The following is a 13,612-nucleotide window of genomic DNA, read 5'->3' on the forward strand; positions in this document are numbered from 1 at the left end:
TGAGCTCAAGCGATCCACCCACCTTGGCCTCCCGAAGTGCTGGGATTACAGGTGTGAGCTACTGTACCTGGCTGATTTCTACTATTTTCAGTTCTCCATCACTTAAGCTTCCCTTGAGTAAATTTACTAAATATATGTTTTTAAAATAGAGGGGTAGGAATAGCACAAGAGAGGGGGTAATGAAAAACAAGACGAATAGTGTAAAAGAGAGGAGTCATGAAAAACAAAGTAGGAACTTGAAGGAGCCAGAGCCAGATTACTGAGCAATCCTGGTATCAGTCTAAGTAATGGGAAATCATGGAGGGTTCAGAGCCAGGCAGTGAAGGATGTGCCTGCTTCAGGGAGGCTAGCCCAGCAGCTATCTCTGAGATGAATTGTAGCAGGAAGAGGCCACTTAGGATATCACTGTGATTATGAGGGAGTTAACGAGGGCTTGACTTAGGGAAATGGCAGTGAGACTAGAGAATATGAGATGATTATATGAGAACTCCTAAAGGGAATCGACAACACTTGGTAACTGACCAAATGTGAAAGTAATAGAAAGAAAGTAGTCCAAAATGATGCTGAGCTTTCAAGCCTGGGAACTAAACAGGGGTATAAACAAAATCAATTAATACAAGAATAAGAGCAGGCTTGGGGAAATATAAATGAAATAAAATAAATGATGTAGGTGGATTTTGATGTGCAAATGGAAAATCTACCTATATACTGGGGGAAGCTGGAAGTGAGGGATTCAGGCTTGGAAGAAAAGCCTGGATTCTCTTTAAGGAGAAAAGGAAATACAGTCGGCCCTCTGTAACCATGGGTTCCGCATCCATGGATACAACCAACCACAGATTGAAAATATTCTGAAAAAATGGGGTTGCATCTGTACTGAACATGTACCGACTTTTTTCCCTTGTCATCATTATTCCCTAAACAATAGGGTATAATAACTATTCACATAGTTGTTTAGGTATTATAAAGCATTTGCATCGTATTAGGTATTATAAGTAATCTAGAGATAATTTTAAAAGTACACGGGAGGGTCAAGCATGGTGGCTCAGGACTGTAATCCCAGCACTTTGGGAGGCTTAGGTGGGAGGATCAGTTGAGCCCAGGAGTTCAAGATCAGCCTGGGCAACAGAGTGGGACCCCATCTTTGCAAAAAATAAAAAAAATTAGCCAGGTGTGGTGGCATGTGCCTTTAGTCCCAGCTAGTTGGGAGGTTGAAGTGGGAGGATTGCTTGAGCCCAGGAGGGCGAGGCTGCAGTGAGCTATGATCATGCCACTATACTCCAGCCTGGTCAACAGAATGAGACTGTCTCAAAAATATACAGAATCTGCATAGGTTACATGCAAATACCAAGCCATTTTATATCAGGTACTTGAGTATCCATGGATTTTGGTATTAGTGAGAGTCTTGGAACCATCCCCCCTGTATACCAAGGGACGACTCTACTCATTACTTCATGCTAGTTATCAATCAGTGTCCTTCCTAAATCCTCATATGAAGAATACGGTTCTTGAAGGAATGGAGTGCCAGGGAGCTAGGAGTATAGATGCTCTGTTGGTACCAGATGTGAGGACATAATATACTTAAATACATAAAGAGACGCCCATTTAGCCATGGTAGGCTTCAATAACTTACAAATTACGTTCTCTAGAGAAAAACAGCTAAAGGTATAATTTTAATGTTACTTTACCATGGGATATGATGATGACTTCCCCACTGATGAATCATTGTTCTTATGATTGATTAAAACACACTTGATCACAGGCAGATCTTGATTTGTAATAGTCCCAAATATCATTGCAGAAAAAATAACTGTAAAACAAAATAAAAATGATAATGTTGATACATGCACACCTTAAAAAGAAAACACGCATTTATCTTGCAACCAAACAACAAAACAAAGTGTAATCAGAGGAAATTGGCCACTATGAAAGTATGAAGGAAATTCGATTTTATGCAAGTTTAGTCTAGTTTAAATCAGGAGCAGAGATACTTAGAGCAGGGCTGTCCAATAAAACAGTCTACAGTGATGGACATGTTCTATGCCTGTGCTGTCTAATATGGCAGCCACTAGCTACATGTGGCTCTTAAGCTTTTGAAATGAGGCTAGTTTGACTGAGGAAATGATTATTTGTATACATGATTTGTGTGTGTGTGTGTGTGTGCACTTTTTGTTGTATATAGATTTCTACCTTTTTTTTTTTTTTTTTTTGAGATGGAGTCTCGCTCTGTCGCCCAGGCTGGAGTGCAGTGGCGCGTTCTTGGCTCACTGCAAGCTCCGCCTCCCGGGCTCAAGTGATTCTCCTGCCTTAGCCTCCCGAGTAGCTGGGATTACAGGTGCCCGTCACCGTGCCTAGCTAATTTTCTTTCTTTTTTTTTTTTTTTTTTTGTATTTTTAGTAGAGACGGGGTTTTGCCACGTTAGCCAGGCTGGTCTTGGACTCCTGACCTCAGGTGATCCACCCGCCTCTGCCTCCCAAAGTGCTGGGATTACAGGTGTAAGCCACTGTGCCCGGCCTGGTATATTCTTTTTTCTCTATGGGTGCTTATAGAATCTTTTCTTTGAAACCAGAGCACTAAAATTTTCAAAATTATGTGCCTTCCTGAGAGTCTATTTTCATCCATTGTGCTGGGTACTCAGTGGGCCTTTTCAATCTAGAAATTCATATCCCTCTGTTTGGCATTTTCTTGAATTATTTCTTTGATTCCTTCTCTCCTCTTTACTTTCTGTTTGCCCATGATTTAGATATTTTCCCCAAATGACTGACAATCTTTGACAGTCTCTTCACATATAAGAATGAAGTGCTGAGTGTCTGTCCTAAGCTCTATGATGTGGCTTGTGGCCCAATCTCTGTAGGTGTATATTTAGGTCTTTTCTCACCGGCTGGTCCGACTCCCCAGAGAAGATTCTCTCTCTTGCTTGCTGCCTGTGTCCTGTGAGCTGGTCTTGGCAAGTTATACTATTGTGGGGTCCTGCAATGAAAAGCAGGCTGCTTCTCAGCTTTCTCAACCCCCAACTATAATTCAGCTTTCATCATCTGCTTCTTCTTTTTAATTTTTTTTTTAAGAGACAGGATCTCGCTATGTTGCACACAGTGACTTCAAACTCCTGGACTCAAGTGATTCCCCTGCCTTGGCCTCCCAAGTTGTTGGATGATAGGTGTGAGCCACTACACCCAGCTTTATCTGCTTTAAAGCTCTCAAAGTTTTACTTTCTCCTCCATCCTCTTTGTCTTTATATGTTTATATCTTTGTTTCTTTGGGGGTATTAGGTATAATTGGCAAATAAAAATTGCAGTGTACATCATATATTCACAGTGTACATCATGTAATTTTCATATATACAAATATATGTGTATTTATATATAATGTGTGTATGTATATGTATATATTAAGTATATATACATATATATGGGCTTCTCTTTATGTATTTAAGTATATATGTACATATAAGTATATACACATATACATACACACATTGTGAAATGAATACCCCAAACAAGCTAACTAACCTATCCATCAGCTTGTATACTTATCTTTTTCTTTTTCTTTTTTGGTGATGAGAACATTTAAGATCTACTCTCTCTCGCTCTCTCTCTCTCTCTTTTTTTAATTGAGACAGAGTCTTGATCTGTTGCCGAGGCTGGAGTGCAGTGGCACGATCACTGCTCACTGCAACCTCTGTCTCCGGGGTTTGAGTGATTCTCCTGCCTCAGCCTCCCAAGTAGCTGGGATCACGGGTGTGCGCCATCATGCCCAGCTAATTTTCGTGTTTTTAGTAGAGACAGCGTTCACCTTGTTGGCCAGGCTAGTCTCAAACTCCTGGCCTCAAGTGATTCAGCTGCCTTGGCCTCCCAAAGTGCTGGGATTACAGGCATGAACCACTGTGCCTGGCCAAGATCTATTCTCTTAACAAATATGCGGCCGGGCGTGGTGGCTCACACCTGTAATCCCAGCACTTTGGGAGGCCGAGGCGGGTGGATCACGAGGTCAGGAGCTCGAGACCATCCTGGCTAACGCGGTGAAACCCCGTCTCTACCTAAAAAAATACAAAAATTAGCCGGGCGTGGTGGCAGGCGCCTGCAGTCCCAGCTACTCAGGAGGCTGAGGCAGGAGAATGGCGTAAACCCGGGAGGCGGAGCTTGCAGTGAGCCAAGATCGTGCCACTGCACTCCAGCTTGGGCGACAGAGCGAGACTCCGTCTCTAAAAAAAAAAAAAAAACCACCAACAACAAATATGCTTATCTCTTTAAAAGCATTTTTTGGCTGAGCCTGGTGGCTCATGTCTGTAATCCCAGCACTTTGGGAGGCTGAGGTGGGTGGATTGCTTGAGGCCAGGGGTTTGAGACCAGCCTGGGCAACCCAGTAAAATCATATCCCTAAAAATTTTTTTTAAATTAACTGGGCATAGTGGTGTGCGCCTATAGTCCCAGTCCAACTACTCAGAAGGCTGAGGTGGGAAAGGATCGCTCAGGCATGGGATGTTGAGGCTGCAGTGAGATGCGATTGCACCATTGCACTCCAGCCCCTGGGTGACACAGTGAGACCTCATCTCTGGAAAAAAAAAAAAAAAAAAAGCATTTTTTACTGTCACTTGAGTGGTCTGTAGATAGCGACAGGAGGTAATATATGTGTTCAGCCATCTTTGTAATCTCATAATCTGAGACAGTCTCAGAAAGTAAGAACTTTTCCTGTTCCACTCTGTAATGTTTTCTCTCTAGTCTTTAAAAAAATAGTAATTTAAAAAATATTTTATAATATTTTTTAAGTATTAAAAATTATAAGTATAATTAACTTATAATAAATTGTGCACATTAAAAGTATACAATTTAGTAAATTCATACATATCTACAAAACCATCACCACAATCAAAATGGTGAATTTAAGGCTGGGCATGATGCTCACACCTGTAATCCCAGTGCTTTGGGAGGCCAAGGTGGGAGGATCACTTGAGACCAGGAGTTAGAGACCAGGCTGAGAGACAGAGTGAAACTCCATCTCTACAAAAATTTGTTTTTAAAACATTAGCCAAGTGTGGTGGCACAAGCCTGAAGTCTCAGCTACTTGGGAGGCTGAAGTGGGAGGATAGCTTGAGGCCAGGAGTTTGAAGCTGCAGTGAGCTATGATCACACCTCTGCACTCCAGTCTGGGCAAGAGCCAGATCCTGCCTCTAAAAAAAAAAAAAGAAAACAATTTTTTTAAAAGATAGTAAAGTTACCTATCACTCACAAAAGTTTCCTTATGAAGCTTTGATATCACGCCCTGCTACCAACCCCATTCCCCCACACCCAAGCCACCTCTGATCTATTTTCTGTAATTATAGACTGGTTTGAATTTTCTAAAATTTCATACAAATGGAATCACACAGTATGAACTGTTTTTTTATAGGGTGGGTGGTCTGGCCTCTTTCATTGTGCATTTTTTTGATATTTGTCCATACTGTAGTAGGTATCAGTAGTTCATTCCTTTTAATTACCAAGTAGTAATCTGTTGTATAGATATATAACACAATTTGTTTTAATCTATTCACCTGTGGACACACATTTGGGCTGTTTCCACTTCTGCTGTTACTAATAAAGCTGCTATTTATATAAAAGTCTTAATATGGATATACACTTTCATTTCTCTTGGGTAAATACTAAGGAATTGAATGCCTAGGTTATATGGTCAGTGTATTTGTAACTTTTTAAGAAAGTGCCCAATTGTCTTCCAAAGAGGTTAGAACTTTTATGTTCCCACTCGCAGTGTATGGAATCCCAGTTGTGTCACATCCTTGCTAACATTTGGTATGATGAGACTTTAAAATTTTGGCCTTTCTAATAAGTGTGTTGTATCTCATTGTGTTCTTACTTATTTTTATTTTTTATTTTTTGAGACAGGGTCTCACCCTGTCACTCAGGTTGGAGTATACTGGCGTGATCACAGCTCACTGCGGCCTTGACCTCCTGGGCTCAAGCCATCCCCCCACCTTAGCTTCCCGAGTAGCTGGGACAACTGGTGCGCACCACCATACCTGGCTAATTTATGTATTTTTGTAATTTTTGTATTTTTTGTCCAGGCTGGTCTCAAACTCCTAGGCTCAAGTTGTCTGCCCGCCTTGGGCTCCTCAAGCGCTGGGATTACAGGTGTGAGCCACTGCGCTCAGCCCTCATTGTGGTTTTAATTTGCATTTTCCTCCTGACTAATGAACACTGAACATCCATTTAGATGATGCTATTACATTCCATAACTTCTCTGGTGGTGTATCTGTTCACATCTTTTGCCCACATCTAACCTTTTTTAATGTGATTGCTCATTTTAAAAAGTATTGAGTATTTTATAATTGACAAAAATGTATACTCACGGAGTATAATGTGATGTTTTAATATATGCATACATTGTGGAATGATTAAATCAAGCTAATTAACATATACATCATTGTGGTTTTGATTTGCATTTCCCTGATAATTAGTGATGTTGAATATTTTTTCATATATTTCATATATTTCTTGGACTTGAAATGTTCCCAACACATAGAAATGATAAATATTCAAAGTGATGATTACCTCAAACACTCTGAGTTGGTCATTACACATTCTATGGAGGTCACAAAATATCGTATGTACCCCATAAATATGTAAAATATTATGTATCAATAAAAAATAGATGCATCACAAGGCCGGGCATGGTGGCTCACACCTGTAATCCCAGCACTTTGGGAGGCCGAGGTGGGCAGATCACTTGAGGTCAGGAGTTCAAGACCAGCCTGGCCAACATGGTGAAACCCTGTCTCTACTAAAAATACAAAAATTAGCCGGGTGAATTGGCACATGCCTGTAGTCCCAGCTACTCAGGAGGCTGAGGCAGAAGAATCACTTCAACCCGGGAGGTAGAGGCTGCAGTGAGCAGAGATCACGCCATTGCACTCTAGCCTGGGCAACAGAGTGAGGCTCTGTCTAAAAAAAAAAAATGGATGCATCACTTCATGTATTTATTTTTTCATGTTGAGACATCTAAAACCTACTCTCTTAGCAATTTTTTTTTTTTTTTTGAGACAGAGTCTGACTCGGTCACCCAAGCTGGAGTACAGTGGCACCATCTCAGCTCACTGCAAACTCCACCTCCCAGGTTCCAGTGATCCTCCTGCCTCAGCCTCCCAAGTAGCTGTGATTACAGGCATGCACCACCACACCCGGCTAATTTTTTGTATTTTTAGTAGAAGTGAGGGTCCCCCATGTTGGCCAGGCTGGTCTGGAACTCCTGACCTCAAGTGATCTGCCCGCCTCGGCCTCCCAAAGTGCTGGGATTATAGGCGTGAGCCACTGCACATGGCCTTTCATAGCAATTTTCTCATATACAATGCATTTTTAAAATATGAGCATTTTGACATTTATTTATTCATCCATCCATGCAATTAACAAATATTAAGTACCTACAATGGCCCCAAAAAGAGAAAATATATTACAAAATATAATCAAATGCTGACGTTTATTTTATTTCATTTTACACAATACATTTGTAGTAGCCTTCTCCAGAGGGACAAAACCAATAGGATATATATACATATATTTCATATATTTGTATATGAAAGGGAATTTTTTAGAGAGAATTGGCTCATGTGATTACAAAGGCGAAGTTCCAGGACAAGCTGTCTGCAAGCCAGAAAATGAGAAAAGCCAGTAACGTGTCTCAGTCCAAGACCAAAAGCCTCAAAACCAAGGAAGCCAACAATGCAACCCCAGTCTGAGGCCAAAGGCCTGAGAGCCCCCAGAAGGCTGCTGGTGCAAGTGTCAGAGTCCAAGAGCCAAAGAACCTGCAGTCTGATGTCCAAAGGCAGGAGGAGAAAAGGTGTTCTACTCCAGAAGGCAGAGAGAAGGCAGTGTTTGTAGCATGAGTGAGGACTGTAATCTCAGCACTTTGGGAGGCCAAGGTGGGAGGATTGCTTGAGCCCAGGAATTCGAGACCAGCCTGGGCAACACAGTGAAACTCTGTCTCTACAAAAAATACAAAATTAGCCAGGTGTGGTAGCATGTATCTGTAGTCCCAGCTACTCAGGAAACTGAGGCAGGAAGATCACCTCAACCCAGGGAGGTCAAGGCTGCAGTGAGCTGTGATCATGCCACTGCACTTCAGCTTGGATGACAGAGTGAGACCCTGTCTCTGGGTGACAGAGTGAGAGGGAAGGAAGGAAGGAAAGAAGGAAGGGAGGGAGGGAGGGAGGGAAGAGACAGACAGAAAGGAAGGAAGGAAGGAAGGAAAAGAAAGAGAGACAGAGAGGAAGGAAGGAAGGGAAAGAAGAAAGAAAGAAAGAAAGAAAAAGAGAAAGAAAGAGAGAGAGAAAGAAAGAGAAAAGAAAGAAAAAGAAAACAAAAGAAAAGAGAGTTTTATTTGGCTCACAGTTACATAGTGTGTGTGAGAAGCATGATGCTAGCATCTGCTTCTGGTGAGGAACTCAGGAAGCTTCATATATTAGTCCGTTTTCACACTGCTGATAAAAATATACCCAAGACTGGGAAGAAAAAGAGGTTTAATTGGATTTACAGCTCCACATGGCTGGGGAGGTTTCAGAATCATGGCAGGAGGCGAAAGGCACTTCTCACATGGTGGCAGCAAGAGAAAAATGAGGAAGAAGCAAAAGCAGAACCCCCTGATAAACCCATCAGATCTCGTGAGACTTATTCCCATCAAATCTCGTGAGACTTATTCACTATCATGAGAATAGCATGGGAAAGTCTGGCACCCATGATTCAATTACCTCCCTCTGGGTCCTTCCCACAACACGTGGGAATTCTGCGAGATACAATTCAAGTTGAGATTTGGGTGGTGACACAGTCAAACCATATCATTCTGCCCCGGCCCCTCCAAATCTCATGTCCTGACATTCCAAAATCAATCACACCTTCCCAACAGTCCCCCGTAGTCTTAACTCATTTCAGCCTTAACCCAAATGTCCACAGTCCAGTCTCATCTGAGGCAAGGCAAGTCCCTTCTGCCTATGAGCCTGTAAAATCAAAAGCAAGCTAGTTACTTCCTAGATACAATGGGGGTACAGGCATTGGGTAAATACAGCTGTTCCAAATGGGAGAAATTGGCCAAAACAAAGGGGTTACAGGGCCTATGCAAGTCTGAAATCCAGCGAGGCAGTCAAATTTTAAAGCTCCAAAATGATCTCTTTTGACTCCAGGTCTCACATCCAGGGCACGCTGATGCAAGAGGTGGATTCCTATGGTCTTGGGAAGCTCCGCCCCTGTGGCTTTGCAGGGTACAGCCTCCCTCCTGGCTGCTTTCATGGGCTGGAATTGTGTCTGCAGCTTTTCCAGGTACATGGTGCAAGCTGTCAATGGATCTACCATTCTGGGGTCTGGAAGGCAGTGGCCCTCTTCTCACAGCTCCAGTAGGCAGTGCTTCAGCAGGGACTCTGTGTGGGGGCTCCGACCCCACATTTCCCTTCCGCACTGCCCTAGCAGATGTTCTCCATGAGGACCCTGCCCCTGCAGCAAACTTTTCTCAGGGCATCCAGGCTTTTCCATACATCTTCTGAAATCTAGGCAGAGGTTCCCAAATCTCAATTCTTGACTTCTGTGCACCCGCATGCTGAACACCACGTGGAAGCTGCCAAGGCTTGTAGCTTCCACCCTCTGAAGCCACAGCCTGAGCTGTACATTGGTCCCTTTCAGCCATGGATGGAGCTGCTGGGACACAGGGCACCAAGTCCTTGGCTGCATACAGCATGGGGATCCTGGGCTCAGCCCATGAAACCACTTTTTTCTCCTGGGCCTCTGGGCCTGTTATGGGATGGGCTGCCGTGAAGGTCTCCAACATGGCCTGGAGACATTTTCCCCATGGTCTTGGGGATTAACATTAGGCTCCTTGCAACTTGTGCAAATTTCTGCAGCAGCTAGAATTTCTCCCCAGAAAATGGGTTTTTCTTTTCTTTTCTTTTTTTTTTTTTTTTTGAGATGCAGTCTCACTCTGTCACCCAGGCTGGAGTACAGTGGCACCACTTTGGCTCACCACAACCTCCGCCTCCCAGGTTCAAGCGATTCTCCTGCCTCAGCCTCCCAAGTAGCTGGGACTAGAGGTGCACGCCACCATGCCCAGATAATTTTTGTATTTTTAGTAGAGACAGTGTTTTACTGTGTTTGCTAGGCTGGTCTTGAACTCCCGACCTCGTGATCCCCCTGCCTTGGCCTCCCAAAGTGCTGGGGTTACAGGCGTGAGCCACCATGCCCGGCCTGGGTTTTTCTTTTCTATTGCATAATCCCGCTGCAAATTTTCCCAACTTTTATGCTCTGCTTCCCTTACAAAACTGAATGCCTTTACAAGTACTCAAGTCATCTCTTGAATGTGTCACTGCTTAGAAATTTCTTCAGCCAGATACCCTAAATCATCTTTCTCAAGTTCAAAGTTCCACAAATCTCTAGGACAAGGGCAAAATGCCTCCAGTCTCTTTGCTAAAACATAACAAGAGTCGTCACCTTTGCTCCAGTTCCCAACAAGTTCCTCATCTCCATCAGATAGACCACCTCGACTTGGACCTTATTGTTCGTATCACTATCAGGATTTTTGTCAAAGCCATTCAACAAGTCTTTAGGAGGTTCCAAGCTTTCCCACATTTTCCTGACTTCTTCTGAGCCCTCCAAACTGTTCCAACTTCTGCCTGTTACCCAGTTCCAAAGTCACTTCCACATTTTCAGGTATCTTTTCAGCAGCACCCCACTCTACTGGTACCAATTTACTGTATTAGTCTGTTTTCATGCTGCTGATAAAAACACACCTGAGACTGGGAAGAAAAAGGGGTTTAATTGGGCTTACAGTTCCACATGGCTGGGAGGCTTCAAAATCATGGTGGGAGGTGAAAGGCACTTCTTACATGGTGGCAGCAAGAGAAAAATGAGGAAGAAGCAAAAGCAAAAACCCCTGATAAACCCATCAGATCTTGTGAGACTTATTCACGAGCACAAGAATAGCACGGGAAAGACCAGCCCCCACGATTCAATTACCTCACCCTACGTCCCTCCCACAACATGTGGGAATTCTGGGAGATACAATTCAAGTTGAGATTTGGGTGGAGACACAGCCAAACCATATCACTTCCACTCATGACAGAAGGCGAAGGGGAGCAGCCATCACATAGTGAGAAAGGAAGGAAGAGAGAGGAGGGGGATGCCAGGCTCTTTTTCACAATCATGTCTTGTAGGAACTAGTAAAATGAGAACTCACTCATTCCCACAGGATGACATCAAGCCACTCACGAGGTATCCACCCCCAGGACGCAAACACCTCCCACTAGGCTCCATCTAAAACACTGGGGATCTGGCCGGGCATGGTGGCTCACGCCTGTAATCCCAGCACTTTGGGAGGCCAAGGTGGGCGGATCACCTGAGGTCAGGAGTTCGAGACCAGCCTGGCCAAAATGGTGAAACCCCGTCTCTACTAAAATACAAAAATTAGCTGGGCGCCGTGGGGCATGCCTGTAATCCCAGCTACTCAGGAGGCTGAGGCACCAGAATTGCTTGAACCCAGGAGGTGGAGATTGCAGTTGGTGGAGATCGCACCACTGCTCTCCAGCCTTGGTGACAGAGAGAGACTCCATCTCAAAAATAAATAAATAAATAAAACACTAGGGATCAAATTTCAACATGAGATTTAGAGCAAAAAATATCCAAACTATATCAACATTATTATCAGCTATAGTCATCATGCTGTACAATAGATATCCAGAACTTATCCCTCCTAACTGAAACTTTGTATTATTGAGTTTTGAGAGGTTAAAATTATATATATTCTGGATACGAGTCCTTTATCACTTACGTAATTGGCAAATATTTTCTGCCAGTCTGTGGCTTGTTTTTAGAGGATCAGAAATTTGTAATCTTGAAGATGTCCAATTTATCAATTTTTCTTTTATGGATCATGCTTTTGGCTTTGTATCTAAAAAATCTTCACCTAATCTTAAATCAGAAAGGTTTTCTCCTAGAAGTCATATTTACATTTAATTTTATATTTAGGTCTATGATCCATTTTCAATTAACTTTTCATACATTATGACATATGGATCAAAGTTTTGCATATGAATATGCCATTGTTCCAGTACCATTTGTTGAAAGACTGATTTCTCCACTGAATTACCTTTACACCTTTATAAAAAATAAATTGACCATATATTTTTGGTCAATTACTGGGTCGCGAATCACTATACTGTTCCATTAATCTGTTTGTCTATCTGGATGCCAATGCCACATTGTCTTGGTTACTACTGCTTTATAATAAGCCTTGGAATCTACTACAAATTCTCAAACTTTGTTCTTTAGAGTTGTTTTGGATATTCTAGTTCTCTTGCATTTCCATAAGAATTTTAGAATCAGCTTGTCAATTTCTGCAAAAAGATCTACAGGGATTTTAAAAGGAATTTCATTGAATCACTAGATCAATTTGGGCAAAACTGACATTATAACAATATTGAGTTTTCTAATACATAAATATGGCATATCACTCCTTTTAATTAGATCTTATTTAATTTCTCTTATCAGTGTTTTATAGTTTTCATTATGGGTCTTGCCCATCTTTCTCCCTGTTTCATATTTTTGGATACTATTTTGGTATTCTTCCCTTCAATTTCTGATTGTTAGTTGCTAGGACATAGAAAGACAATTAATTTTTTTCCACACTGATAGTACATCCTGCAAACTTACAGAACTCACTTATTAGTTATAGTCACTTTTTGTAGGTTCTATAGAATTTTCTACATAGGTTATCATGTTGTCTGTAAATAAAGAGTTTTACATTTTCAATCTGGATGCTTTTCATTTCTTTTTCATGTCTTAATACATTGGCTAAAATCTCCAGTATAAAGTTGAATAAAAGAAGTGAGAGTGGATATCCTCCCCTTGTTTCTGATCTTAGGGAAAATATTTATCAATTTACTATGAAGTATAATGTTAGCTATTGGTTTTTCATAGATACCCTTAATTAGCTTGAGGAAGATAAGTTCTTTTCTCTTTTATAATTTTTTATTATAATTTTTACTTTGATTTTTTTACTTTGATTCTTTTTTTTTTTTTTTTTTTTTGTGAGACATAGTCTTGCTCTGTCGCCCAGGCTGGAGTACAATGGTGCGATCTTGGCTCACTGCAACCTCCATCTCCCGGGTTCAAGCAATTTTTGTCCCTTAGCTTCTGAGTAGCTGGGATTACAGGTGTCCACCATCATGCCCGGCTAATTTTTATATTTTTAGTAGAGACAGGGTTTCGCCATGTTGCCCAGGTTGGTCTCGAATTCCTGACCTCAGGTGATCTGCCTGCCTCACCCTCCCAAAGTGCTGGGATTATAGGCGTGAGCCACTGCACCGGCCTACTTTGATTCTTATAGGCAGGATCTTGCTCTGTTGCCCAGGTTGGAGTGCAGAGGCATTATCATAGCTCACTCCAACACTGAACTCCTGGGCTCAAACAGTTTTCCCACCTCAGCTGCCCAAGTACCTAGGACTACATGCACATACCACCACACTCAGCTAATTTTTAAAAAATTGTTTAAATTTTTGTAGAGATGGGGTCTTGCTATGTTGCCAAGGCTGGTCTCAAACTCCTAGCCTCAAGCAACCCCCCTTGCCTCGTCCTGCCAAATCACTGGGATTACA

The 13,612-nt window shown here is 42.2% G+C and overlaps 1 protein-coding gene across 1 annotated transcript in view; it reads right to left on the reverse strand.

Annotated features, from left to right (window-relative positions):
- The window catches only part of FLT3 (fms related receptor tyrosine kinase 3), a 97,763-nt gene that overhangs the window by 65,946 nt on the left and 18,205 nt on the right, over positions 1–13,612 (reverse strand). The window contains exon 2 of the mRNA XM_019039485.4: positions 1,686–1,807. Within this exon, the coding sequence (XP_018895030.4) occupies positions 1,686–1,807 (122 nt within the window). The remainder of the gene's footprint in view (positions 1–1,685; positions 1,808–13,612) is intronic.

This window comes from Gorilla gorilla, chromosome 14, assembly GCF_029281585.2.
Source record: "Gorilla gorilla gorilla isolate KB3781 chromosome 14, NHGRI_mGorGor1-v2.1_pri, whole genome shotgun sequence".
Classification (NCBI taxonomy): domain Eukaryota; kingdom Metazoa; phylum Chordata; class Mammalia; order Primates; family Hominidae; genus Gorilla; species Gorilla gorilla.